Genomic DNA, 26,857 nt, shown 5'->3' with positions numbered 1-26,857 from the left:
ATGACCTGAGCCGAAGTCGGACGCTTAACCGACCGAGCCACCCAGGCGCCCCTGGCTTTGTAATTCTTTATGCTTGTTAACTCATTGGTGCAAGCCCAGGGAATTTCTAAGCTTTTTCCTCACACCTTTTTTCTCCCATTCTGGCTGCATTTAATATTTTGTGATTTGTTTGTTTTTTGTTTTGTTTTCTACAGTTTGACTAAGGCATGCCAATGTATGTATGTATTTTTTCTCCCCCATCCTCTTGGGATATGCTCAAGTTACTTGCATCTCTGGCTTGATATCCCCCCCCCCCCCCCCGCACCAAATTTGGAAACTTGTTAACTATATTTTCCTGTCCTGTTCTTTGCTAAGACTACCGTTACACATCTGTGAGATTATTAATTTGTTTCTGTGTATTTTGTAGGTCTTTTTCTCTTCATTAATAAACTTGGCTAATTTTCTGGATCTGTTTTTAGGTTCAGGCTGTTCTGCTTTGTTGGGTCTAAATCTGCTGTAAGCCATCTAAGAGAGTCTTTATATTTTCAGATCTCACGTTTCCATTTGGTTCTTATTTTATAGCTCTATAGTTCTGACAGTTCTTATCTCTTCACTCTCTATTTCTTTACTGTATATGTATGTAAAACACATTCCTGATAGTTGTGTTAAATTTCTTTTTAACACGTGGGCCAGCTGTCAGTCTGCTACTATTGGCAGTTTTTTTTCTCTTGATTATAATCAGTTACTGGTTCTGCTTCTTCACCTATATGTAGTTGTTAGTATATTCTGGATGTTTTAGTTCTTTTTTAAATGTTTACTTATTTTAGAGAGAGAATGCATGCATGTGAGTGGGGGAGGGGCAGAGAAAGAGGGGGGGACAGAAGATTGAAGTTGGCTCCACATTGACAACAGAGAGCCCGATGTGGGGCTCAGACTCATGAACTGTGAGATCATGACATTAGCCGAAGTTGGCATCTTAACCAACTGAGCCACCCAGGCACCCTGTATGTTTTAGATATTACACTGTATCCGCTCGGTGTTCTGTCAACATCTTCTGGAGAATGTGAATTTTATTCTCATAGATGGTTTAGTACCTAAAAGTTCTCCCCAATCCTGTGGAGGCTTGGTTCTAGACTTTTTATTTATTTATGTATTTTATTTATTTATTTTTAATACGAAATTTATTGTCACATTGGTTTCCATAAAGCACCCAGTGCTCATCCCAACAGGTGCCCTCCTCAATGCCCATCACCCACGTTCCCCTCCCTCCCAACCTCCATCAACTCTCAGTTTATTTTCAGTTTTTAAGAGTCTCTTATGGTTTGGCTCCCTCCCTCTCTAACTTTTTTTTTCCCCTTCCCCTCCCCCATGGTCTTCTGTTAAGTTTCTCAGGATCCACATAAGAGTGAAAACATATGTTATCTGTCTTTCTCTGTATGGCTAATTTCACTTAGCATAACACTCTCCAGTTCCATCCATGTTGCTACAAATGGCCAGATTTCACTCTTTCTCATTGCCGAGTAGTACATTGTATATGTAAACCACAAGTTCTGTATCCATTCATCGGTTGATGGACATTTAGGCTCTTTCCATAATTTGGCTATTATTGAAAGTGCTGCTATTAGATACTGCTGCTATTGGGGTATTAGATAGTGCTGCTATTGGGGTACAGGTGCCCCGCTGTTTCAGCACTCCTGTATCCCTTGGGTAAATTCCTAGCAGTGCTGTTGCTGGGTCATAGGGTAGATCTATTTTTCATTTTATTAAAAATTTATTTTATTTAATAAATTAAACCTCCACACTGTTTTCCAGAGCGGCTGCACCAGTTTGCCTTCCCACCAACAGTGCAAGAGGGTTCCCGTTTCTCCACATCCTCGCCAGCATCTATAGTCTCCTGATTTGTTCCTTTTAGCCACTCTGACTGGCGTGAGGTGGTATCTGAGTGTGGTTTTGATTTGCATTTCCCTGATGAGGAGTGATGTTGAGCATCTTTTCATGTATCAGTTGGCTATCTGGATGTCTTCTTCAGAAAAGTGTCTCTTCATGTCTTTTGCCCATTTCTTCACTGGATTATTTGTTTTTTGGGTGTGGAGTTTGGTGAATTCTTTATAGATTTTGGATACTAGCCCTTTGTCTGATATGTCATTTGCAAATATCTTTTCCCATTCCGTCGGTTGCCTTTTAGTTTTGTTGATTATTTCCTTTGCAGTGCAGAAGCTTTTTATCTTCATGAGGTCCCAATAGTTCATATTTGCTTTTAATTCCCTTGCCTTTGGAGATGTGTCAAGTAAGGAATTGCTGTGGCTGAGGTCAGAGAGGTATTTTCCTGCTTTCTCCTCTAGGGTTTTGATGGTTTCCTGTCTCACATTCAGGTCCTTCATCTATTTTGAGTTTATTTTTGAGAATGGTGTAAGAAAGTGGTCTGGTTTCATTCTTCGGCATGTTGCTGTCCAGTTCTCCCAGCCCCATTTGTTAAAGAGACTGTCTTTTTTCAATTGGATATTCTTTCCTGCTTTGTCAAAGATTAGTTGGCCATACTTTTGTGGGTCCAATTCTGGAGTCTCTATTCTATTCCATTGGTCTGTGTGCCAATACCATGCTGTCTTGATGACTGCAGCTTTGTAGTAGAAAGTCTGGGATTGTGATGCCTCCTGCTTTGGTCTTCTTCTTCAAAATTACTTTGGCTATTCGGGGTCTTTTGTGGTTCCATACAAATTTTAGGATTGCTTGTTCCAGCTTCGAGAAGAATGCTGGTGCAATTTTGATTGGGATTGCATTGAATGTGTAGATTGCTTTGGGTAGTATTGACATTTTAACAATATTTATTCTTCCAATCCATGAGCACGGAATGTTTTTTCATTTCTTTGTATCTTCTTCAATTTCCTTCATAAGCTTTCTATAGTTGTCAGCATACAGATCTTTCACATCTTTGGTTAGGCTTATTTCTAGGTATTTTATGACTCTTGGTGCAATTGTGAATGGGGTCAGTTTCTTTATTTGTCTTTCTGTTGCTTCATTATTAGTGTATAAGAATGCAGCTGATTTCTGTACATTAATTTTGCATCCTGTGACTTTGCTGAATTCACGTATCAGTTCTAGTAGAGTTTTGGTGGGGTCTGTTGGGTTTTCCATGTATAATATCATGTCATCTGCAAAAAGTGAAAGCTTGACTTCATCTTTGCCAATTTTAATGCCTTTGATTTCCTTTTGTTGTCTGATTGCTGATGCTAGGACTTCCAACACTATGTGAAACAGCAGCGGTGAGAGTGGACATCCCTGTCGTGTTCCTGGTCTCGGGGGGAAAGCTGTCAGTTTTTCCCCATTGAGGATGATATTAGCTGTGGGCTTTTCATAAATGGCTTTTATTAGGTTTAAGTATGTTCCTTCTATCCCGACTTTCTCAAGGGTTTTTATTAAGAAAGAATGCTGAATTTGGTCAAATGCTTTTTCTGCATTGATTGACAGGATCATATGGTTCTTATCTTTTCTTTTATTAACGTGATGTATCACGTTGATTGATTTATGAGTGTTGAACCAGTCCTGAAGCCCAAGAATGAATCCCACTTGATCATGGTGTGTAATTCTTTTTATATGCTGTTGAATTGGATTTGCTAGTATCTTATTGAGAATTTTTGCGTCCATATTCATCAGGGTTATTGGCCTGTAGTTCTCTTTTTTTGCTGGGTCTCTGTCTGGTTTGGGAATCAAAGTAATGCTGGCTTCATAGAATGAGTCTGGAAGTTTTCCTTCCCTTTCTATTTTTTTGGAACACCTTGAGAAGGATAGGTATTAACTCTGCTTTCAATGTCTGGTAGAATTCCCCTGGGAAGCCATCTGGTCCTGGACTCTTATTTGTTGGGAGGTTTTTGATAACTGATTCAATTTCGTCACTAGTTATGGGTCTGTTCAAGTTTTCTATTTCTTCCTGTTTGAGTTTTGGAAGTGTGTGGGTGCTTAGGAATGTGTCCATTTCTTCCAGGTTGTCCAGTTTGTTGGCATATAATTTTTCATAGTATTCCCTGATAATTGCTTGTATTTTTGAGGGATTGGTTGTACTAATTCCATTTGCATTCATGACTTTATCTATTTGGGTCCTCTCCCTTTTCTTTGTGAGAAGCCTGGCTAGAGGTTTATCAATTTTGTTTATTTTTCAAAAAAAACAACTCGTGGTTTCATTGATCTGCTCTACAGTTTTTTTTTAGATTCTATATTGTTTATTTCTGCTCTGATCTTTATTATTTCTCTTCTTCTGCTGGGTTTGGGGTGTCTTTGCTGTTCTGCTTCTATTTCCTTTAGGTGTGCTGTTAGATTTTGTATTTGGGATTTTTCTTGTTTCTTGAGATAGGCCTGGATTGCAATGTATCTTCCTCTCAGGACTGCCTTTGCTGCATCCCAAAGCGTTTGGACTGTTGTATTTTCATTTTGATTTGTTTCCATATATTTTTAAATCTCTTCTCTAAGTGCCTGGTTGACCCATTCATTCTTTAGTCGGGTGTTCTTTAACCTCCATGCTTTTGGAGGTTTTCCAGGCTTTTTCCTGTGGTTGATTTCAACTTTCATAGCACTGTGGTCTGAAAGTGTGCATGGTATGATCTCACTTCTTGTATACTTATGAAGGGCTGTTTTGTGACCCAGTCAGTATGTGATCTATCTTGGAGAATGTTCCATGCGCACTCGAGAAGAAAGTATATTCTGTTGCTTTGGGATGCAGAGTTCTAAATATATCTGTCAAGTCCATCTGATCCAATGTATCATTCAGGGCCCTTGTTTCTTTATTGATCCTGTGTCTACATGATCTCTCCATTCCTGTAAGTGGGGTATTAAAGTCCCCTGCAATTACCACATTCTTATCAATAAGGTTGCTTATGTTTGTGATTAACTGTTTTATATATTTGGGGGCTCCGTATTGGGCGCATAAACATTTATAATCGTTAGCTCTTCTGATGGATAGACCCTGTAATTATTATATAATGCCCTTCTTCATCTCTTGTTACAGCCTTTAATTTAAAGTCTAGTTTGTCTGATATAAGTATGGCTACTCCAGCTTTCTTTTGACTTCCAGTAGCATGATAGATAGTTCTCCATCCCCTCACTTTCAATCTGAAGGTGTCCTCAGGTCTAAAATGAGTCTCTTGTAGACAGAAAATAGATGGGTCTTGTTTCATTATCCATTCTGATACCCTATGTCTTTTGGTTGGAGCATTTAGTCCATTTACATTCACTGTTATTATTGAAAGATATGGGTTTAGAGTCAACATGATGTGTGTGGGTTTCATGCTTGCACTGATGTCTCTGGTACTTTGCGGTCCTTGCAACATTTCACTCACAGAATCCCCCTTAGGATCTCTTGTAGGGCTGGTTTAGTGGTGATGAATTCCTTCAGTTTTTGTTTGTTTGGGAAAACCTTTATCTGTCCTTCTATTCTGAATGACAGACTTGCTGGATAAAGGATTCTTGGCTGCATATTTTTTCTGTTCATCACATTGAAGACTTCCTGCCATTCCTTTCTGGCCTGCCAAGTTTCAGTAGATAGGTCTGCTACTACCCTTATCTGTTTACCTTTGTCTTAGGGCCTGTTTATCCCTACCTGCTTTCAGAATTCTCTCTTTATCCTTGTATTTTGCCAGTTTCACTATGATATGTCGTGCAGAAGATCGATTCAAGTCACGTCTGAAGGGAGTTCTCTGTGCCTCTTGGATTTCAATGCCTTTTTCCTTCCCCAGATCAGGGAAGTTCTCAGCTACGATTTGCTCAAGTATACCTTCAGCCCCCTTCTCTCTCTCTTCTTCTTCTAGAATTCCTATGATACGGATATTGTTCTTTTTGATTGCATCACTTAGTTCTCTAATTCTGCCCTCATACTCCTGGATTTTTTTTATCTCTTTTTCTCAGCCTCCTCTTTTTCCGTAATTTTATCTTCTAATATACCTATTCTCTCCTCTGCCTCTTGAATCTGTGCTCTGGCCGCCTCCGTTTTATTTTGCATCTCATTTATAGCATTTTTTAGTTCCTCATGACTATTTCTTAGTCCCTTGATCTCTGTAGCAATAGATTCTCTGCTGTCCTGTATGGTTTTTTTTCAAGTCCAGTGAGTAATTTTATGACTATTATTCTAAATTTTTTTCACTTATGTTGCTTAAATTCGTTTTGATCAATTCATTATTTGTCGCTACTTCCTGGAATTTCTTTTGAGGAAAATTCTTCTGTTTTGTCATTTTTGGTAGTTTTCTGTCCCTTATGTATTTTAAAGCTTGTGTGTTCTGCACCTGCCAGCCCTGCTGTATTAAAGGAGGGTCATACACTGTCCAGGGTCTGGCCCTTCAGGAGGTGCTCTTTTGGAGATTGTTACTTGCTCTGTGTTGTTGTGACTTTGGTTATATTATTACTGTACTTGTAGTAGTATTTTACTATGAGTAAATATTTACGAGTAAAAAAACTTTCCACCAGGTGTGCTTTGAATTTTTCCTTGGAGTAACCCTGTAAAGGAAAACAGACAAACTGGAGACAAAAACATGCAAACACACAAACAAATAAAAGCAAAAACCTAAAGTCTAAAAACAAAAAACCCCAAAACACCTGCCACAAGTAAAGAAGAAGGTGAAAGCGGTGATGATGGAAGAGCACATACAAAGAGAGAAATGACAGGAGCTGGGAAGGAGGGCAGAGAAAAAATAAACATTGATAGGCAGAGAGACTAAAAGGCCTAATCCAGAGAGAGAGAAAGGAAATAAAGAAGGCGGCAGAGAAAATAAATGAAGATAAAATTACCCAGACAGAGAAACTATATGGCTTGATTATTCCAGGGAGAGAGAAAGGAGTGTAAAGAAGGAGGTGTAGAACATGTATTAAGACAATGGATTCAATATGTCTTTTTAGACAGACCAATAACCAGAGTAACCAGCCTAGGGGAAGGAAGAGATAAGGAGGAGAAATGGGGCAGGGGCACGATATATTACATATCCAGAATTGACCTATAGTTAATCCTGCCAATGCTGCATCGCTTGTAGGTAGTAGTTATCTTCAGGGTCTGTGCCACTCCGGTGGATATGCAGTTACCCAGTGCAAGGGGGCATGGTTTGGCGTTTTCTGGACCAACTTCCACTATGGGCCTGGGAGTGATCCCTGAGGCGCCACCTTGGTGGTGGCAGTGGTGGTGGTGGTGGTGGTGGGATGGAGGGGCAGGGGGCAGAGGGTGGGGTGGGGGGGGAATGGTGATTCCCCAGTCTCTTCTTCACAGAGCTGGAGCTAGAGCTGGTGGACTCAGTTTGAGTCATCCTCACTGTGCCGTGGGCACAGATGGGGCAGGCCTTCTCTCTCTGCCAACTCCCCTGACCCTGCGCTTGGCTAGGATTCAAAGTCTCGCTCCGTGGTTCTGACACTGGGGAAGCGCCTTTCAGTGCAGGATATGTGGTCCCAGCTGGCTTTGTCTGTGCTGCAGCACTTCAGGGAGGATCTCCTTCTCCTACAGAGGAGCTCCTGGGGTGGCACACGAAGGTAGGCTTTGTTTTTTCCCACAGCACTCCAGGGGAACAGTGGCCTTACCCTTCTGTAGACTGAGCCCTCCACCCAGCCACCGTACCCGGAGGTGGTGGACACAGGCAGGTTCTGTGCTATTGCGCAGCCCTCCAAGGAGGGAACCTCTTTCTCCAGCTGCAGACTGAGTCTCTGACCTACCACCGCACCCAGGCCTGGCTCCTCTCCTCCCCAGGTGTGCGAACAGGGAGCTGGCCCAGTCCAAAGAAAGCCCCCCAGTTAGAGATCAGATGCCTCTCAGTCTCATTCCAAGGTCTTTCTCTTGTCCAGATACAGTCCTGCACTTCCCTTGCTACTCTTTCTCTTCCCTTTGTCTCTCGCAGAAGGGAGTGTCTCCCCTCCATGCCCATGTGGCCTTTTTTATCTCTCCCAGTCCACCTTTTTTCCAGTTTTCCCATTTTCTTCCTAGTAGATTCAGTCTCTTTTCCTGCCAGGCTCTGGTGTTCAAAGTCTTTGGCTTCTACACTTCTTTGTTTGAGAGATGCAGGACGTATGGATTCCCCCTACTTCTCCACCATGTTGGCCGCCCATCTGGTGGCTAATGGCCAACCACCAGTGGTGGTTGATTTTTGTTTTGCTCTTAGTCTTGGTTTCTGTATTCTAATTCTGCAGGATTTAGAATCATTTCCGAGGCTTCAGTGGAAACCTTTACAGCTTGACCAACTCCATCTAACTTGGTTGGACTGGGACCTCAGACTGTCTCCCTAATATTGCATAGGTATAGAATCCCTCTAGCCTTCCAGCAGTTCCTTTATGCTGGGTTCTTCAGAGTCTCACAAATGCTCAGTTTTGGAATCAGCCAAGAATTTGGGATAGTTTGTATGCACATTTTGTGATTTCTCCCTCACTTCTGACTGCTTTGGCAGGACTGAATTCCAGTTTCTGACTGCAGTCTAATAACACTGCCTGGTCAGCTTGCCTTCTGGCTTCCCTTGTGGTCAAGCGTTGTATTTGTTTCAGTTTTGATTGCTTTGGCTGTTCTCCAGAACCTTCAAACTGTTTTTAAAAATATTTTGTTCAGGGTTCATAGTTATTATCAGTAGAGGTTTAGCCCAGTTCACCCTAACTCCTCATTATCAGAACCAGAACTCTAAACTCAGTCTGGTTCTGAATTGTAAGCTTTTAGGATGAAGACCATCACTTGTGAGTTATTCACACTTCACAGCAAAACCCTAGGTTTTTGACACTACCTAGGCACTGGAAAGCTTAATGGAGTCCTCTTTATTTCTTCCACCCTGTTCTTCTTATTCCTTCCTCAGATGCTCAGTTCAAAAACAATAGCAAGTCTTAGACCATATGAAAGTAATTGGAGATGAAGAGCAGAGTGTTGCAAGTAGTTCAGTGAAAGGATTGTGTGTACTGGGAGTAGGGATTCCTAATGATAACCTCAATAATGCATATATTCATTGATTGTAATTTATTTCCCAATATTTTTTATTTCCTTTATTTTTTTTATACCATATTTAACTCGCAGAGTGGTTCTTTTGCCCTTGAATCACTGAGAGTTGATTTGATGGTACATGAGAGAATTCCATGTCGTCTCTGACTTGTTTTACAGAAGAGAGCAGGAGACCGGACCCTGCCTCCTGGGGCATGGGGAGGGGGTGAGGGACTCCTTCTTTCTCATCTGTCCCCTCTCAGTCTGCATTTAACTTGCTCAACTTGTTTCCTACTCAGAGCGGCTATGAAGTTTTCTTTAATGGGCACTGATAACTGGCTAATTTCCTGGGCTCTGTGTGTGTTGCAGCAGGAGTTGTTTGACCATCACATCTTTCCTCTGCATTAAACTATGAAAGTTGTCTTTGTTGTTTGTTGTTAACATGTTTTATCCATTCATTTAAAAATAACACATGTAAATCTGAATTTTCTGTTCTTCTGTACTGCATTTCATAGTAGAAGTTTGTAATTTCCATTTTCATAGACTGCTTAAGTCTTTTGACTTTTCTAAACCTCCCAGCTTCACTCTCATTTGTCCAGGCTGCAGCACTGGCCGTATGTCAGTGTTTGGCTGTGGAGTCCACTCACCCGTCAAGCCCTGTGTTTGAAGACTGCAGCTCCAGTGAGGCCACAACACCTGTCCCTGTACAGCATGTTCGCCCTGTCAGAGCAAAGAAGCGCAAACAGTCACCTGCTCCTGCTCTGCCTATTGTGGTTCAACTCATGGAAATGGGATTTCCTAGAAGGAACATAGAGTTTGCACTGAAGTCACTCACTGGTGCCTCAGGGAATGCTGCTGGCTTGCCAGGTATTTTGTTTTCCTGTGGGTGTTTCACTTAATTTGCCCACACATTTGTTTGTGGGTTTATCTTGAGATGCTAACATCAGATGCCTATGGGCAGGTGGGTGCTGTGTATCCTCACTCAGGGTGCACTGTGTGTACTTGCTTGTAGGTGTGGAGGCCTTGGTTGGGTGGCTGCTGGACCATGCTGATGTGCAGGTCACAGATCTTTCGGATGCAGACACAGGGTCTGAGGAGTGTTCAGATGAGGAGGTGGTGGAGGATATGGACGACGCAGCCTACGCTGTGGTTAGTGCCTCCTGTGTGGTTGCCCATCTGCCTGTGTCTACCTGTCCTGTGCTTTGGGATTCCTGTATGCTGTTCCATGAGGTCTCTCTGCAGTTTTGCCAGGCACACAGTAAAGCTAAGTGCTAATTGTTTTTTTGTGCCTTAATTACTTGAGCTGTAAAACAGACCCTTGTTCAACATCTAATGGTATTGGGTAGCCAACACCCATTTTTGTGTCATATAAAAAGCATGTTTTATATGACACAGTGACTTCTGATTTCAGTAAATTGTTTCATGAGATTAATTTGGAAATGTCTCAGAAATTTTCTATACTTTTAGCTTTTGATATTCATTCTGTTTACCATATTGTGTCTTTTAGAATGAAGAATTTTATAGTGAAAATACGTATAATATTTCATATTTTATTTTTTGATATTAAAGATTTCACATACTTCAAGTAGGCTTATCTGGCTCACAATTTTTAAAAAATGTATTTATCTTTTGTAGTCTACTGGTGCTGTTGTAACAGAGAGCCAGACGTACAAAAAACGAGCTGATTTCTTGAGTAATGATGATTATGCTGTCTATGTGAGAGAGAATATTCAGGTGAGTAAATGTCTTAGGCTGGAACCTTGTTCAGGTTTTCAGTGAGCAGAGGCCTGGCGAAGGAGGGCACAGAACCCAGCAGGGAGGCTGTTGTGACTGGAGCAGAGGACAGAGGAAGAGAAGATGAGCAAGGGGTGCCAAAGCTAGAGAGCCATGGCACAAAGACCTGTGCTTCTCAATTATTCCCATTTTGGACATTTTAAAAAACCTATTTCTGCTTGTTTTTCTTATATCATTCTTACTCCCATCTAATTTAAAAAAAAAATTTTTTTTTCAACGTTTTTTATTTATTTTTGGGACAGAGAGAGACACAGCATGAACAGGGGAGGGGCAGAGAGAGAGGGAGACACAGAATCGGAAACAGGCTCCAGGCTCTGAGCCATCAGCCCAGAGCCTGACGCGGGGCTCGAACTCATGGACCGCGAGATCGTGACCTGGCTGAAGTCAGACGCTTAACCGACTGCGCCACCCCCCAGGCGCCCCCTAATTTTTAAAATCTAGTTAGGCTTATTTATTTATTTATTTATTTATTTATTTATTAAAAAAATTTTTTTTTCAACGTTTATTTATTTTTGGGACAGAGAGAGACAAAGCATGAACAGGGGAGGGTCAGAGAGAGGGAGACACAGAATCCGAAACAGGCTCTAGGCTCTGAGCCATCAGCACAGAACCCGATGCAGGGCTCGAACTCACGGACTGCGAGATCATGACCTGAGCCGAAGTCGGCCGCTTAACTGACTGAGCCACCCAGGTGCCCCTAGTTAGGCTTTTTATGTAGTCCTTTATGTATCTTAAATCTTTTCTTTAGTTGTTTTAATTCTTTTGTTCTAGTTAGTATACTTTAGAGAAAATCCCAGAAATCATCTCATTTAATCTGTAAATCTGTTAATATACATTCCTAACACAAAAAAGGTTTTGTTTTTGTTTTTGTTTTTGTTTTTGTTTTTGTTTTTGTTTTGGTGAGCTCTACACCCAGCATGGGGCTTGAACTCACGACCCTGAGATAAAGAATTCCATGCTCTACTAACTGAGCCAGCCAGGTGTCCCGATAAAGGATTTGTTTATAACAACATTACTGTTACCTAACATTAGCTAAGAAAATAAGCAATAATTCTATAATATCATCTCATCTCCAGTGCTTACTCAGATTTTCCCACTTTTCTCAGAAATTGCTTTTTGAAAACAGTAACATTTTTGAATTTGGATACAAACAGGGTCATACACCTGACATTTGGATGATGTCTCTCTGAAGTGTCTTTTAACCTGGAACAGTTTTCCCCTCCCATTTCTTTTTCTCCTTTCCATGTCATTTATTTGTGGCTTCTTCCTCCCTCTTCTGCATCTCCTGTTAAATCAGAATAAGGGCTGGTGGGGTCGGGGAGCTGTTGGACTCAGGCAGTGTCTTAGGCACGAATGCATCATCTGGACCAAAATGCAGTGTTGCTGGTTAGGTCTTGTTAGTCTATTCCATCTGCTAAGAAGTTCTCTATTGTTCACTTTTGCACTTTGATATCCATTTGTGTTACCACCTAGACTTTTTATGAGGGGTTGCATAATAGTGATTTTCTAACTGTGTCATGCCTTTCAAATTTATTAGCTGGAGTTTATTCTTTGAAGAATGCTTTTTAAATCAACTCTAGTTACTCTTTATAATACAGTTATATAGGAAAGTAAGAATAAGTGCTTGCTTTTTTTTTTGTTTTTAGTTTTTGTTTTTGTTTTTGCTTTATCAATTTTCAGAATGGTGAATTGGTGCCATGGAACTTACACAGGTGACCAAAAGAACCTTTGCTTATTATCATTGTGATAAATTTATTGACTGATATGGATTTGATGTGTTTCAACCATTATTCCTATTGATTAAATTGTTCTTTTGAGTGAACACATTAATCTTTGAGCACTCCCTTGCTTTATGGCACAAGTTGATCCATGCTCATCTTGTGTATTTCCTGCTCCAGACATTGAGCCAGCAAGTTTTCTAAAGAGCCCTGGTTCCACTTAGTGTAAAATGATTTTGAGAGTATACTCAGTGCTAGAAGAAATCCTTTCTTAGATAATGCTACATATAATTGTTCATCTATACATTGGACTGAATTTTTAATTTAATTTTAATCTTAGGTGGGAATGATGGTTAGATGCTGTCGAACATATGAAGAAGTGTGTGAAGGAGACGTGGGCAAAGTTATCAAATTGGATAGAGATGGATTACATGACCTTAATGTGCAGTGTGATTGGCAGCAGAAAGGAGGCACTTACTGGGTTAGGTATATTCATGTGGAACTTATAGGTGAGCACATTTTTAAGTGAGTTGTTACACTTTTTTCTTAATTAGTGACAGAGTTCCCAGGAATGAATACTAATTATAGTTCACTTATTGTAATTTCTAGGCTATCCTCCACCAAGTTCTCCTTCTCACATAAAGATTGGTGATAAAGTTCGTGTCAAAGCCTCAGTCACCACACCAAAATACAAGTGGGGATCTGTGACTCATCAAAGTGTGGGGGTTGTAAAAGGTAATATTATCCAGGCAACAAAAGTCCAGATGTTAGCTTTTCATCAACTAATATGATAAAGTCATTTTTTTTTTCATTCAGGGGCAAGAAAAACAAGTATGAAGATAGCTTATAGTGTTTTTTTGCTTGTCAGTGTTCTCTAGACCAGGAACTCACATATAGTTGAACAGAGTCAGGTTTATTAACTCATTGCCACTTGTGAGGATGCATACCCCAGAAAATGGGGTGTCTCCATAGGTGGGTATAGCAAAGGATTAATGGGGTTTGTGTTGGATACTTTGGGAAAAGTTTAAAGGAGTAGAGTTATTCTAAGAATGGGTGTCTTAATAATTATTATCTATATGTCAGAAAGAATGGAGCTATGATAAAGTTAATGATTGGCAAGGAAGCAGTTGTTCATATTAACCAGGATTGGAGGTTAGGGGAGGGTGTCTGGTTGTGTTTGTGGTTTGGGTTAGATTTGAACTTGATCAGACATGATTAAAGAGCAGTTTTGGTTTTGTCTTGATTCATTACAGTCACAGGGTAATCTTATTTGATGTTGGTGTTCTGTAAACTTGTTCTATCATTCTGCCAAATGGCCTATATGTGAATGTTTGGCCAACCCCCTCAATTGGGGACTGTTTCTGTCTCTCTCTCTCTGCTATATAAAAATTTAGGACTAAATTTAAGAAAAGGAAAAGTGCAAATGATGGGATTTAGGAACTGGAAATACAAAATTCTTTTCAGTTTATGTTTAAATGTGATATTATAGAGATTTCAAACTAATCAGTGTACTTTAAAAGGTATACTATGTCCATTTGAACAATTACATGAGAAGTAATTAAAAATGCATGTGGTTTTATTTTATCTTTAAACTCTTTTAATGGCATAAAGAGATCCTGTTTTGTTTTGTTTGAACCTTCTATAATACTCACTGTCAAATACCTTAGATTAGAAATGGCCATAATGGGGGTGCTTGTCTAGTGGGAGTGTTAGAATGTCTCAGGTTACATGAGAACAAATGGTTTATTTAACATTTTACTTTAGTTTAACATTTTTCTTCAGTTAACAGGTTCTTAAAAGCTTTATGAATCAAAACAGATTTATTAACGTAAGTTTTTATTATTACAGCATATTTGACATATGATGTTATATTATTACAGCATATTTGACATATGATGTTTCAGGTGCACAACATAGTGATTCAACAATTCATTATATTATACAGTGCTCATCACAATGAATGTAGTTACCACCTATCACCATACAATGTTATCACAATATTACTGACTATATTCCCTATGTTTCATCTCTGTAACTTTTTTATTTTGTAAGTGGAGGTCTGTACTTCTATTTTAATTTAATTTATGTTTTAAATTTACATCCAAGTTAGTTAGCATGTAGTGCAGCAATGATTTCAGGAGTAGATTCCTTAATGCCCCTTACCCATTTAGCCCATCACCCCTCCCACAATCCTTCCAGTAACCCTCTGTTGGTTCTTCATATTTAAGAGTCTCTTATGTTTTTGTCCCCCTCCCTGTTTTTATGTTATTTTTGCTTCCCTTCCCTTGTGTTCATCTGTTCTGTGTCTTAAAGTCCTCATATGAGTGAAGTCATATATTTGTCTTTCTCTGACTAATTTTGCTTAGCATAATACCCTCCAGTTCCATCCACGTAGTTGCATATGGCAAGATTTCATTCTTTTTGATTGCCAAGTAATGCTCCATTGTATATATATACCACATCTTATCCATCGTTGGTCATTTGGGCTCTTTCCACACTTTGGCTGTTGTTGATAGTGCTGCTATAAATATTGGGGTGCATGCGCCCCTTTGAAACAGCATACCTCTATCCCTTGGATAAATACCTAGTAGTGCAATTGCTGGGTTGTAAGGTAGTTCTATTTTTAACTTTTTGAGGAACCTCCATACTGTTTCCCAGAGTGGCTGCACCAGTTTGCATTCCCACCAGCAGTGCAAAAGAGATCCTCCTTCTCCACATCCTTGCCAACATCTGTTGTTGCCTGAGTTGTTAATGTTAGCCATTCTGACAGGTGTGAGGTGGTATCTCATTGTGGTTTTGATTTGTATTTCCCTGATGATGAGTGATGTTGAGCATTTTTTCATGTGTCATTTGGCCATCTGGATGTCTTCTTTGGAGAAGTGTCTATTCATGCCTTTTGCCCATTTCTTCACTGGATTGTTTTCTGGGTGTTGAGTTTGGTAAGTTCTTTTATAGATTTTGGATACTAACCCTTTATCTGATACGTTGTTTGCAAATATCTTCTCCCATTGTCAGTTGCTTTTAGTTTTGCTGATTGTTTCCTTTGCTGTGCAGAAGCTTTTTATTTTGACTCATCAGAATAGTTCCCAGTAGTTCCCAATAGTTCCCAATAGACTTCCAATAGTTCATTTTTGCTTTTGTTTCCCTTGTCTCCGGAGACTTGTTGAGTAAGAAGTTGTTGCGGCCAAGGTCAGAGAGTTTTTTGCGTGCTTTCTCCTTGAGGATTTTGATGACTTTGTGTCTTACGTTTAGGTCTTTCATCCATTTTGAGTTTATTTTTGTGTATGGTGTAGGAAAGTGGTCCAGGTTCATTGTTCTGCATGTTGCTGTCCAGTTTTCCCAGCACCAGTTGCTGAAGAGACTGTCTTTTTTCCTGCTTTGTCAAAGATTAGTTGGCCATACGTTTGTGGGTCCATTTCTGGGTTCTCTATTCTGTTCCACTGATCTGAGTGTCTGTTCTTATGCCATGTACTTCTTTTTTAAAATTTATTATTATTTTTTAAAATTTTATTGAAATCCAAATTCTAACATAATAATGTAATAATGATTTTAGTAGTAGAATTTAGTGATTCATCACTTACATATAGCACTCATTGCTCATGGCAACAAGTACCTTAATGCCCATCACCCATTTACTCCATCCTCCCCACCCAGTACCTCTCCAGCAACTCTCAGTTTGTTCTCTGTATTTAAGAGTCTCTTATGACTTGCCTCCTTTCTGTTTTTATCTTATTTTTGCTTCCCTTCCCTTATGTTCATCTGTTTTGTTTCTTAAATTCCACATATGAATGAAATTATATAATTTTAATGTTTATTTTTGAGAGAGAGACAGAACGTGAGTGGGCAAGGAGCAGAGAGAGAGAGACAGACAGACAGACAGACAGACAGAATCAGAAGCAGGCTCCATGCTCTGAGCTGTCAGCACAGAGCCTGATGAGGGGCTCTAACTCACAAACTGTGATATCATGACCTGAGCCAAAGTTGGACGCTTAACTGGCTAAGTCATCCAGGTGCTCCTCATGATAAATTTTGAAAATAAGAACTTGGTTCAGAAGTTAATGTTTTGTAGCAGAGTGCTCTCACCCAAGGTCAAGAGATCTCTTAACATTATTATTAGTTTTATTTCCTAAGATACTAAATGGAGTTTTTGACTTGATGTAATTAAAAACAAAGTAACCATATTGTGGAAAATTTCAAACATATACAAGTAGAGAATATAGTGTAATGAGCCTCCGTGTGCCCATCACTTGGCTTCAACAGTTGTCAGCCCCTGGTCAAAGTTGTTTCATCCATGATCCCGCCCTTGGTTATTTTAAAGCTAATCCCTATTGACACCATGTGTTAGTTCGTCCATAAGTATCTTAGTATGTCTCTCTAAAAGAGAAATACTCTTGGTAAAACATAAATAACTATAATGTAATTATCACATGAGTAGTTAGGTATAGTTTTAATTTTAATTTTAGGTTTTTATTGGTGACTGAGATGTTTCAGCAATTTCTATTTTGTCCTAGCTTTCAGTGCAAATGGAAAAGATGTCATTGTCGACTTCCCTCAGCAGTCTCACTGGACCGGGCTGTTATCAGAAATGGAGTTGGTGCCTAGTGTTCATCCTGGGGTTACGTGAGTTAATTTTTATATCACTAGATTTGTTTTGGGAGAATGTTTTTCTTTGTAATTAAATTTAATAAACGGCCTTATCTTTTTCTTATAAACTCAATGGTTTTTTAAAAAATAGGTGTGATGGCTGCCAGATGTTTCCTATCAATGGATCTAGATTCAAATGCAGAAACTGTGATGACTTTGATTTTTGTGAAACATGTTTTAAGACCAGAAAACACAACACCAGGCATACATTTGGCAGAATAAATGAACCAGGTATGATAGAATGGTTGTTTTTTTTTAATAAAATATTATTAATGAAATAATTGTGCACACATATGTATTTAGTTTATTCTTTAAAGGTCATGTTTATATGGTGAGCACTGAATAGTGTACACAGTAAAACAGGAAACATGATCTTACACACTTGGTAACTTGGTATCTTTTTTTTTCAAGCAGTGAGGCACTGTGAGAATTGAATAACAGGATTTCTTTGCTTGTATTTTCATAAAGAACATTAAAAAGATCTTAAACTAAGAAGTGTTTTATTCGATGGGGTGTGGAATTGGATAGATAGAGAGTGAGACTTTTTATTTGTGTATCTTTTATTATAATTTTTTGTTGTGGCAGAATACAACATAAAATTTGCCATATTAATCACTTTGAAGTGTAACAGTTCAGAGAATGTTGTACAACTATCACCTCTATTTATTTCCGAAACTTTTTCACTGCTCCAAAAAGAAACTCTGTACCATTAAGCAATAATTCTCCATTCTCCTCTCCCCCAGCCCCTGGCAACCTTTAATCTGCTTTCTGTCTCCATAAATTTGATTACAGCATGTACCTCATATACGTGGAACCAAAATTTGCCTTTTTGTGTCTGGCTTATTTTACTTAGGATTATTTTTCCAAGGTTTATCCATGTTGTAGCATGTGGATACTTCTTTTTATAGCTGAATAATATGTCATTGTACATACATACTACATGTTGTTTATACATTCATCCATTAATGAACATTTGGGTTGTTTCTGCCTTTCAGCTATTGTGAATAATGTTACTGTGAATATTGGTGTACAAATCTGTTTGAGTCCTTGTTTTTTAAATTGGTAGTGGAATTGCAGGGTCATATGGTAGTTCTTTAACTTTTTGAGAAAATGCCAAAATTGGCTGCACCATTTTATATTCTCACTAGTAATATATAAGGGTTCTAATTTCTCCATTTCCTTACCAAAATTTGTTATTTATTATTATTATTTTTTTAAATTATAGCCATCTGATTTTAAGTTTCCCTAATGACAAATGACATTGAGCCTCTTTCCTTGTCATTTTGGCCATATCTTTTTTTGGAATATATCTATTTAAGTCCTTTGTGCATTAAAAAACATTTTTTTAAAATTTTTATTTTTGAGAGAGAAAGACAGAGTGCAAATGGGAGATGAACAGAGAGGGAGACAGATTCCAAAGCAGGCTCTGAGTTGTCAGCACAGAGCCTGAGGCCGGACTCAAACTCATGAACTGCGAGATCATGACCTGAGCCGAAGTCGGATGCTTAACTGACTGAGCCACCAGACGCCCCTTTTTAATTTTTTTAATGTTTATTTATTTTTTGTGTTTTACCCCTTTTTAAACTTTTGATGTTGAGTTATAGAAATTCTTAAAATATTCTGCACATCAAACTCTAGGAGATAGGTGATTTGCAAATATTTCATCTCCTTCTTTGGGTTGTCTTTTCACTTTCTTGATAGGCTTCTGTGATACATAAGTTTTTAATGTTAATGAAATCCATTTTATCTATTATTTCTTTAGTTGTCTGTGTATTTGGTGTCATATTTGCTTTTGGTGTCAATAAATCCAAAGTCATGAATGAAGATTAATACCTATTTTTCTTTCTAATAGGTTATATAGTTTTAGCTCTTAAACTTAGGGTTTGATCCATTTTGAGTTAATTTTTGTACGTGGTATAGTGTAAGAGTTCAGTTTCATTCACTGAACATGTGTGCAGTCTAGTTTCCCGAAACTGTTGAAAAGACTATCTTTTCACCATTGAATGGTCTTGGTACCCTTTTTGAAAATCAATTGAACATAGATGTGAGAGTTTATTTTTGGGCTCCCAGTTCTGTTTTATTGTTTATTTGCTTATCCTTATGCCAGTAGCAAACCATACATTGTGATGATGGTAACTTTGTAGTAAGTTTTTGAAATTGGGAAGTGTGAATCCTCCAAAATTGTTCTTTTTCAAGATTGTTTTGACTATTTGGTATCCCTTAAAATTCAATATGAATTTGGGGATGAATATTTCTGTTTTTATAAGCATTATTTGTATAGGAATTGCATTGAATTTCCTTATTGCTTTGGGCAGAATTGTCATTTTAATCATATTAAGTCTTCCAACCTATGAACGAGGGATATCTTTTCCATTTATTTACTAGACCTTCTTTCAGCAGTTTTTCTTTCAGCAATATTTTGTGATATTTCAGTTTACAAGTCTGTGCCTTCTTGATTAAATTTATTCCTAAGTATTTTTATGCCATATTAAATGGAATTCTTAATTTCCTTTTTGGAATATTTTTTGTTAGTATATAGAAATATACACTACACTTTCAACACATTTTGTGTGTTGAGTTAGTATCCAACATCTTTGCTGAATTTATTTATTGTCTCCTACAGTTGTTTTTTTTTTTGGTTTTTAAAAAATTTTTTTCTACATGTAAGCATAGTATCTATGCACCAAGATCATTTTACTTCTTCCTTTCTGATTTGAATGCCTTATATTTCTTTTTCCTGCTTTAGCTAGTTCTTCCAGTACTAAGTTGGATGGAAGTGGCAAAGTTGGGCATCCTTTTCCTACTCCTGATCTTAGGGGGAAAGCTTTCAGTGTGTTAACATTGAGCATGGTAGCTGTGGGTTTTTCATAAATAGCCTTTATCGTGTTGAGGAAATTGTTGTCTAATTCTAACTTTTATTATTTTCTTATCTTTATGTAGATTTGTAAAATGTAGAGTTATCTCCTTTTCAAGGCTAACTTAGAATACTTTTTCTTATTCAGCCTGCCATAGGTTTGTCAATTTAATTATTCTCTCTCTCTCTGTCTCGCTTCTTTTTTTAAAGTTTTTTCAGAGAGACAAATTTTGGCTTGGTTTGTTGTTTTTCATATCTTTTTCTTTCTTTTTCCTATGGAATTTAGATTTAGGTTGATTCCCCCCCCCCCCATCTTGAGGTTAATGTTTATTTTCTTATCTTTATGTAGATTTGTAAAATGTAGAGTTATCTCCTTTTCAAGGCTAACTTAGAAAACTTTTTCTTATTCAGCCTGCCATAGGTTTGTCAATTTAATTATTCTCTCTCTCTCTGTCTCGCTTCTTTTTTTAAAGTTTTTTCAGAGAGACAAATTTTGGCTTGGTTTGTTGTTTTTCATATCTTTTTCTTTCTTTTTCCTATGGAATTTAGATTTAGGTTGATTCCCCCCCACCCCCCCCCATCTTGAGGTTAATGTTTACCTCATTTTCTCACTCTGTCTTTTTTAATATATGAACTTAAAAATTTTAATTTATCTTTAAGCAAGGCTTAAGCTGTTTTCTGCAATACTGCTGTGTAGTAGTAGTATTTTTAAAATTCCATTTAGGATTATTTTTTTGTATTCATTGGTTTTTAAATTTTCAAACACATCAACATTTTTACTTGTTTCTGCATTGCATTCAGAGTGTGTATTCTGATTGATCTTTGACATTTTCTGAAACTTGCATGTGATTATATGACTTAGTATATGATTGGATTTTATAAATGTTTAATATATGCCTAAAAGAATGTCTCCTGCAGTTCTGCGGTAAAGTTAGTGTTTGCTTAGTGTATCTTTTTTAACCTTTTACCCTCAGTCTTTCTGTATTCTTATATTTTCAATATATTTCTTATAAGTTGTAAGTAGTTTTTTTAAATTCCAATATGATTATTTGGATCCTTTAGGTATTTACAAGGCAGTTTATGATGTATTTTTATTTAATGTGATCAAATTCTCAGTGGTTTTTATTTGTCCCTCCTGTTCTCTGTTCCCCTTTCTGCATTACATCTGTGTTTGGTCTGATAATGCTTTTTATTATTTAACACCGAAGCCCCCACACTGCCCCCCCTTAGTGGCTAAGAAGTTACATACATTTTAGTGTATATTTATATATTATATGGGTAGTGTGTATGTTATACACATTTTTAGTATAAGTCATTAAGATAGTAAAACGTTCATCTTTGACTTATCAAAATCTAATTATTATTTAGTATTTTTACTCTCTTCTAAGCAATGCAGAGATCTTAGGTCCCTTTAACTTTATTTACTCTTATTTTGATTTAAATTATCATGTTTTTATTGTGTTTTACAATTTTACACATTTTCAACCATATAAGACATATTATTGGTATTGTATATAGCCATTATTTATTTAGATTTTTTCACATACTTAACATTAAAAAATTTTTTTTAAGTATTTATTTTGAGAAAGAGAGAGCACGCATGTGTGCGTGAGTAGGAGAGAGGCAAAGGGAGAGAGAGAATCCCAAGCAGTCTCAGCACTGTCAGCACAGAGTGCAACATGGAGCTGGATCCCATGAACTGTAAGATCATGACCTGAGTAGAGATGAACAGCCAGACACCCAACTAACTGAGCCACTCAGGACCCCCTCTGTTCTTCTCTATATCTTGCCTTTTTTCTGTCATTATTCTTCCACCTGAGGAATAGCCCTTAATTTTCCTTAATGGGTCTCCTTCTGTAATGCTAATGAATTACTTTTTGTGTTTCTGAAAATACCTTATTTCTCCTTCATTTTAGAAACATATTTTTTAAAGAATTTCCTTTAAAATACTATTCCTAAAAAAAAAAAATACTATTCCTTTGGGGCGCCTGGGTGGCTCAGTCGGTTAAGCCTCTAACTTTGGCTCAGGTCATGATCTCATGGTTTGTGAGTTCCAGCCCTGCCTCAGGCTCTGTGCTGACAGCTCAGAGCCTGGAGCTTGCTTCGTATTCTGTGTCTCCCTCTCTCTCTCTGCCCCTCCCATGCTCATTCTCTGTCTCTCTCTTTCTCTCTTTCTCAAAATAAATAAATATCAAAAAAATAAAAAATAATTAAAAAATGCTTTTCGCTTGTAATTTGGTTTATATTATTTCTTGAAGTCACTTCTATTAAAGCTGATCATCTTTGTATTTCCTCTTAGTCTGTTTTTGAGTTACTTTTTTGTTTTTATCTTGCACAAATTTAAAAAATTTTTTTAATTGTTTTAATTTGAATCCAAGTTAGTTAGCATGTAGTGCAGCAGTGATTTCAGGAGTAGATTCTTTAATGCCCCTTACCCATTTAGCCCATCACCCCTCCCACAGCCTCTCCAGTAACCCTCTGTTCTCCATATTTAAGAGTTTCTTATGTTTTGTCCCCCTCCCTGTTTTTATATTATTTTTGCTTCCCTTCCCTTGTGTTCATCTGTTCTGTGTCTTAAAGTCCTCATATGAGTGAAGTCATATATTTGTCTTTCTCTGACTAATTTTGCTTAGCATAATACCCTCCAGTTCCATCCACGTAGTTGCAGATGGCAAGATTTCATTCTTTTTGATTGCCAAGTAATGCTCCATTGTATATATATACCACATCTTATCCATCGTTGGTCATTTGGGCTCTTTCCACACTTTGGCTGTTGTTGATAGTGCTGCTATAAATATTGGGGTGCATGCGCCCCTTTGAAACAGCATACCTCTATCCCTTGGATAAATACCTAGTAGTGCAATTGCTGGGTTGTAAGGTAGTTCTATTTTTAACTTTTTGAGGAACCTCCATACTGTTTCCCAGAGTGGCTGCACCAGTTTGCATTCCCACCAGCAGTGCAAAAGAGATCCTCCTTCTCCACATCCTTGCCAACATCTGTTGTTGCCTGAGTTGTTAATGTTAGCCATTCTGACAGGTGTGAGGTGGTATCTCATTGTGGTTTTGATTTGTATTTCCCTGATGATGAGTGATGTTGAGCATTTTTTCATGTGTCATTTGGCCATCTGGATGTCTTCTTTGGAGAAGTGTCTATTCATGCCTTTTGCCCATTTCTTCACTGGATTGTTTTCTGGGTGTTGAGTTTGGTAAGTTCTTTTATAGATTTTGGATACTAACCCTTTATCTGATACGTTGTTTGCAAATATCTTCTCCCATTGTCAGTTGCTTTTAGTTTTGCTGATTGTTTCCTTTGCTGTGCAGAAGCTTTTTATTTTGACTCATCAGAATAGTTCCCAGTAGTTCCCAATAGTTCCCAATAGACTTCCAATAGTTCATTTTTGCTTTTGTTTCCCTTGTCTCCGGAGACTTGTTGAGTAAGAAGTTGTTGCGGCCAAGGTCAGAGAGTTTTTTGCGTGCTTTCTCCTTGAGGATTTTGATGACTTTGTGTCTTACGTTTAGGTCTTTCATCCATTTTGAGTTTATTTTTGTGTATGGTGTAGGAAAGTGGTCCAGGTTCATTGTTCTGCATGTTGCTGTCCAGTTTTCCCAGCACCAGTTGCTGAAGAGACTGTCTTTTTTCCTGCTTTGTCAAAGATTAGTTGGCCATACGTTTGTGGGTCCATTTCTGGGTTCTCTATTCTGTTCCACTGATCTGAGTGTCTGTTTTTGTGCCATTGCACATATTTTATATGCCCATAGAAATGTATTTCTTTTTATTTATATTCTTTGGGGTTAGCAGGATTCTTTATTTTTATTTTCTTTTTTTCCCCTTAGCTGTATTTAGGAAATAAATTGACATATAACATTGTGTAAGTTTAAGATGTACAGTGTGACGATTTGGTACATGTATATATTGCAAAATGATTACCACAGTGGGGTTAGTTAGTTAGTTGACAAATCCATCACTTCACATAATTACCTTTGTGTTTGTGTGGTGAGGGTAAGAACACTTAAGATCTTCCTCAGCAACTTTCAAAGCAGGGCTTTTTAAATCTCTAGCTTGATATCTTTTGTCAGTTCTAGAGATTTTTTAGTCAGTAATATCTTCAAATATTGTCTGTGTCCTATTGTCTCTTCTGTTTTTGGGATTCCTATTTCATCAGTGTCAGAGCTTCTTTCTATTCTCTTTCACCTGCTCTTTTTATGTTTTCTAAGCTTTTGCTCCTCAGGACTTCTTTCTAGATATTGTTTAGTAATTCTCTTTTCACCTGAGTCTCGTGTGCTAGTAAACCTATTCATTGAGTTCTTAATTTCAATTACTACATTTAATAATTTTTTTTAACGTTTATTTTTGAGAGTGAGAGCGTGTGTACTAGTGGGGGAGGGGCAGAAAGAGGGAGACAGAGGATCCCAAGCAGGCTTCTTGCTGTCAGTGCAGAGCCCAATGTGGGGCCTGAACTCACAAACTCATGAGACCATGACCTGAGCCAAAATCAAGAGTTGGCCACTCAACTGACTGAGCCACCCAGGCGCCCCTAACAACTTTAATTTTTCTGTTTTTTAATATAGTTTTCAATTCTCTGCTGAAATATTCAATGTTCTTATCTTTTCAGACATAAGTAAGTATGGTTATTTTAAAAACTGTCTTATAACTCCAATATCTAGAGACTCTGTGGGTCTGTTTTTATTGTCTGTTATTTCTGATAGTTTTTTTAGTCATGTCTTAGTCTAGTCACCTCATATGCCATTATGTACTGGACATTATATTAAAAAAAATGTTTCTTGAATCAGTTTGAGGCCCAAGATATTATCATTCTTCAGAGACTGAGGGGAAAGAGGGTTGGTCTTCCAGGTAATTGGGGTAAGTAACTATCTGAGTTCACCTCAGTCCAGTTTCAGCAACTGAGATGATTTCATGCTGAGCTTTAATAAAATAAACAGCACTGCACAGTTCACTCTTCCTCTTGGGATTTTTCCTGTTGAGATCCCAACCCAAAGTGTGGGTTTTTCTGTGGCTATCTTCTCTCCTGGTGGGCTCTGGACTCCAGTTCTTGGTCCCCACCTCTCCCCTGCCCAAGGCTGTCCAAAGTAGTGTGGTTTTTTTGGAGGCTCTCCTTACTGACAATTATGATCAGGGACAAGTAGCTTCTGATCCATGGTGTTGCTCATCTGGACATCTCTTTTCATCTCAGCTTTTCTTAGATTCTGGTCCCATAATTCTTTACCATCTTGTTATTTCTGATACTTTTAAGATTTTTTCATCTTTAAATGTTTTATCTGCCTTTTCTAGTTGTCCTCAATTGGGGGGGGGCGGCTAGATGAATTTCCAGATGTGCCATTCATGGATGTAGAGACTCTTTACAGGTTTGGTTTTGCTTTGCATTTGTAACAGCATTTTTAATCAGAATGGCTTTTGTTAGAACTGTTGCTGAACTCCCTCCCTCCCCCAGCTTCTATGTATTCTTTCATCTGGAAATATGTCACTCTGTTGTTACTTGACAGTCAAGTAGAATAAGCCATAGCATTATATAAACTTCATTTCATAAATTGGTATAAAATACACTGACTAAGCTTTTGAAGCTATTTTAGGTATTCCGTCCTTTTTTTTTAATTTTTTTTTTTCAACGTTTATTTATTTTTGGGACAGAGAGAGACAGAGCATAAACGGGGGAGGGGCAGAGAGAGAAGGAGACACAGAATTGGAAACAGGCTCCAGGCTCTGAGCCATCAGCCCAGAGCCTGACGCGGGGCTCGAACTCACGGACCGCGAGATCGTGAGCTGGTTGAAGTCGGACGCTTAACCGACTGCGCCACCCAGGCGCCCCGGTATTCCGTCCTTTTAAGTTGAAAACTTACTATTTTCTTGAAGTAAGAACTTCTCACTGTGTAGTATTCTTTATTTCTTGGTTGTGAAGGTTCTTCCATACACATCTTAACACTGTTTGACCACCATTAAATAGGACAGTCTGCAATATTTTGTGGCCGTTCTGGAAAACAGCTGAAGCGTTGTCACAGCAGTCAGCCAGGAATGCTGCTGGACAGCTGGTCCCGGATGGTAAAGAGCCTAAATGTGTCATCCTCTGTGAACCAGGCTTCTCGTCTTATTGATGGCAGTGAGCCCTGCTGGCAGTCATCTGGCTCACAAGGAAAGGTAGTGTGCCATGTGGCACTTCTAGAAATGCTTTTATTTAGATGGCTTTACCATTTTAAACTTCAAAATGAACTTTGAAAAACCTGCTAAGTTATACTGTGTTGATACCTGCCAGTACTGATTTTATATTTTAGTTCAAAATTATTTTTAAAGCTATGAGTAATACACCATCCAATATGTATTATCAGATTTTTTTTCCTTTTACCATTTTTTATTTGTTTTTGAGAGACAGAGACTAAGCATGAGCAGGGAGGGGCAGAAAGAGGGAGACACAGAATCTGAAACAGGCTCCAGGCTGTCAGCACAGAGCTCGATGTAGGGCCCAAATACATGAACTATGAGAGCATGACCTGAGTCAAAGTGAGATGCTTAACCGACTGAGCCACTCAGGTGCCCCAATTGTCAGAGATTTTAAGCAATATATGTACCATATTATCTAACTGACCAATTGATAGAAGGGGGTAATTGCTGTTGTTTTTGTTAACTCTCCCACATAAAATGTATGAGTTCAGATTCTGCTTCTGGTGAGCACTTTTTCTAATATGTCTGAACAAATATGTGTTGCTCTTTGGAATGTTATCATGATTGCGCTCACGTGTGGGTGTACATCTTTTGAACTCATGGTCAGTCTTGGAGAAAAGGGTTTTTTTTTTTTTTCCTATCTTGATTCTAGTATTTTTTATAGTCCACTCCTTGATGGGTATAAAGAGGCCACTGAAGATCAGGAGTCTCTAAACACATAGTTTCTGGGGTTCAGAGTGAGACTTTCTTGTAATGAACAATTAAGTAGTAGAGTAGAATAGTCC

General features: G+C 38.2%; 1 protein-coding gene across 1 annotated transcript in view; it reads left to right on the top strand.

Annotated features, from left to right (window-relative positions):
• HERC2 (HECT and RLD domain containing E3 ubiquitin protein ligase 2) overlaps positions 1–26,857 on the top strand; it is a 278,735-nt gene that overhangs the window by 168,314 nt on the left and 83,564 nt on the right. Inside the window, 8 exon segments of the mRNA XM_043554905.1 lie at positions 9,490–9,757; positions 9,903–10,039; positions 10,526–10,624; positions 12,743–12,911; positions 13,012–13,137; positions 16,914–17,022; positions 17,138–17,277; positions 25,861–26,051. Of these exon segments, the coding sequence (XP_043410840.1) occupies positions 9,490–9,757; positions 9,903–10,039; positions 10,526–10,624; positions 12,743–12,911; positions 13,012–13,137; positions 16,914–17,022; positions 17,138–17,277; positions 25,861–26,051 (1,239 nt within the window).

Source organism: Prionailurus bengalensis, chromosome B3 (genome assembly GCF_016509475.1).
Source record: "Prionailurus bengalensis isolate Pbe53 chromosome B3, Fcat_Pben_1.1_paternal_pri, whole genome shotgun sequence".
NCBI lineage: Eukaryota > Metazoa > Chordata > Mammalia > Carnivora > Felidae > Prionailurus > Prionailurus bengalensis.
This window is presented reverse-complemented; position numbering and strand designations above follow the sequence as displayed.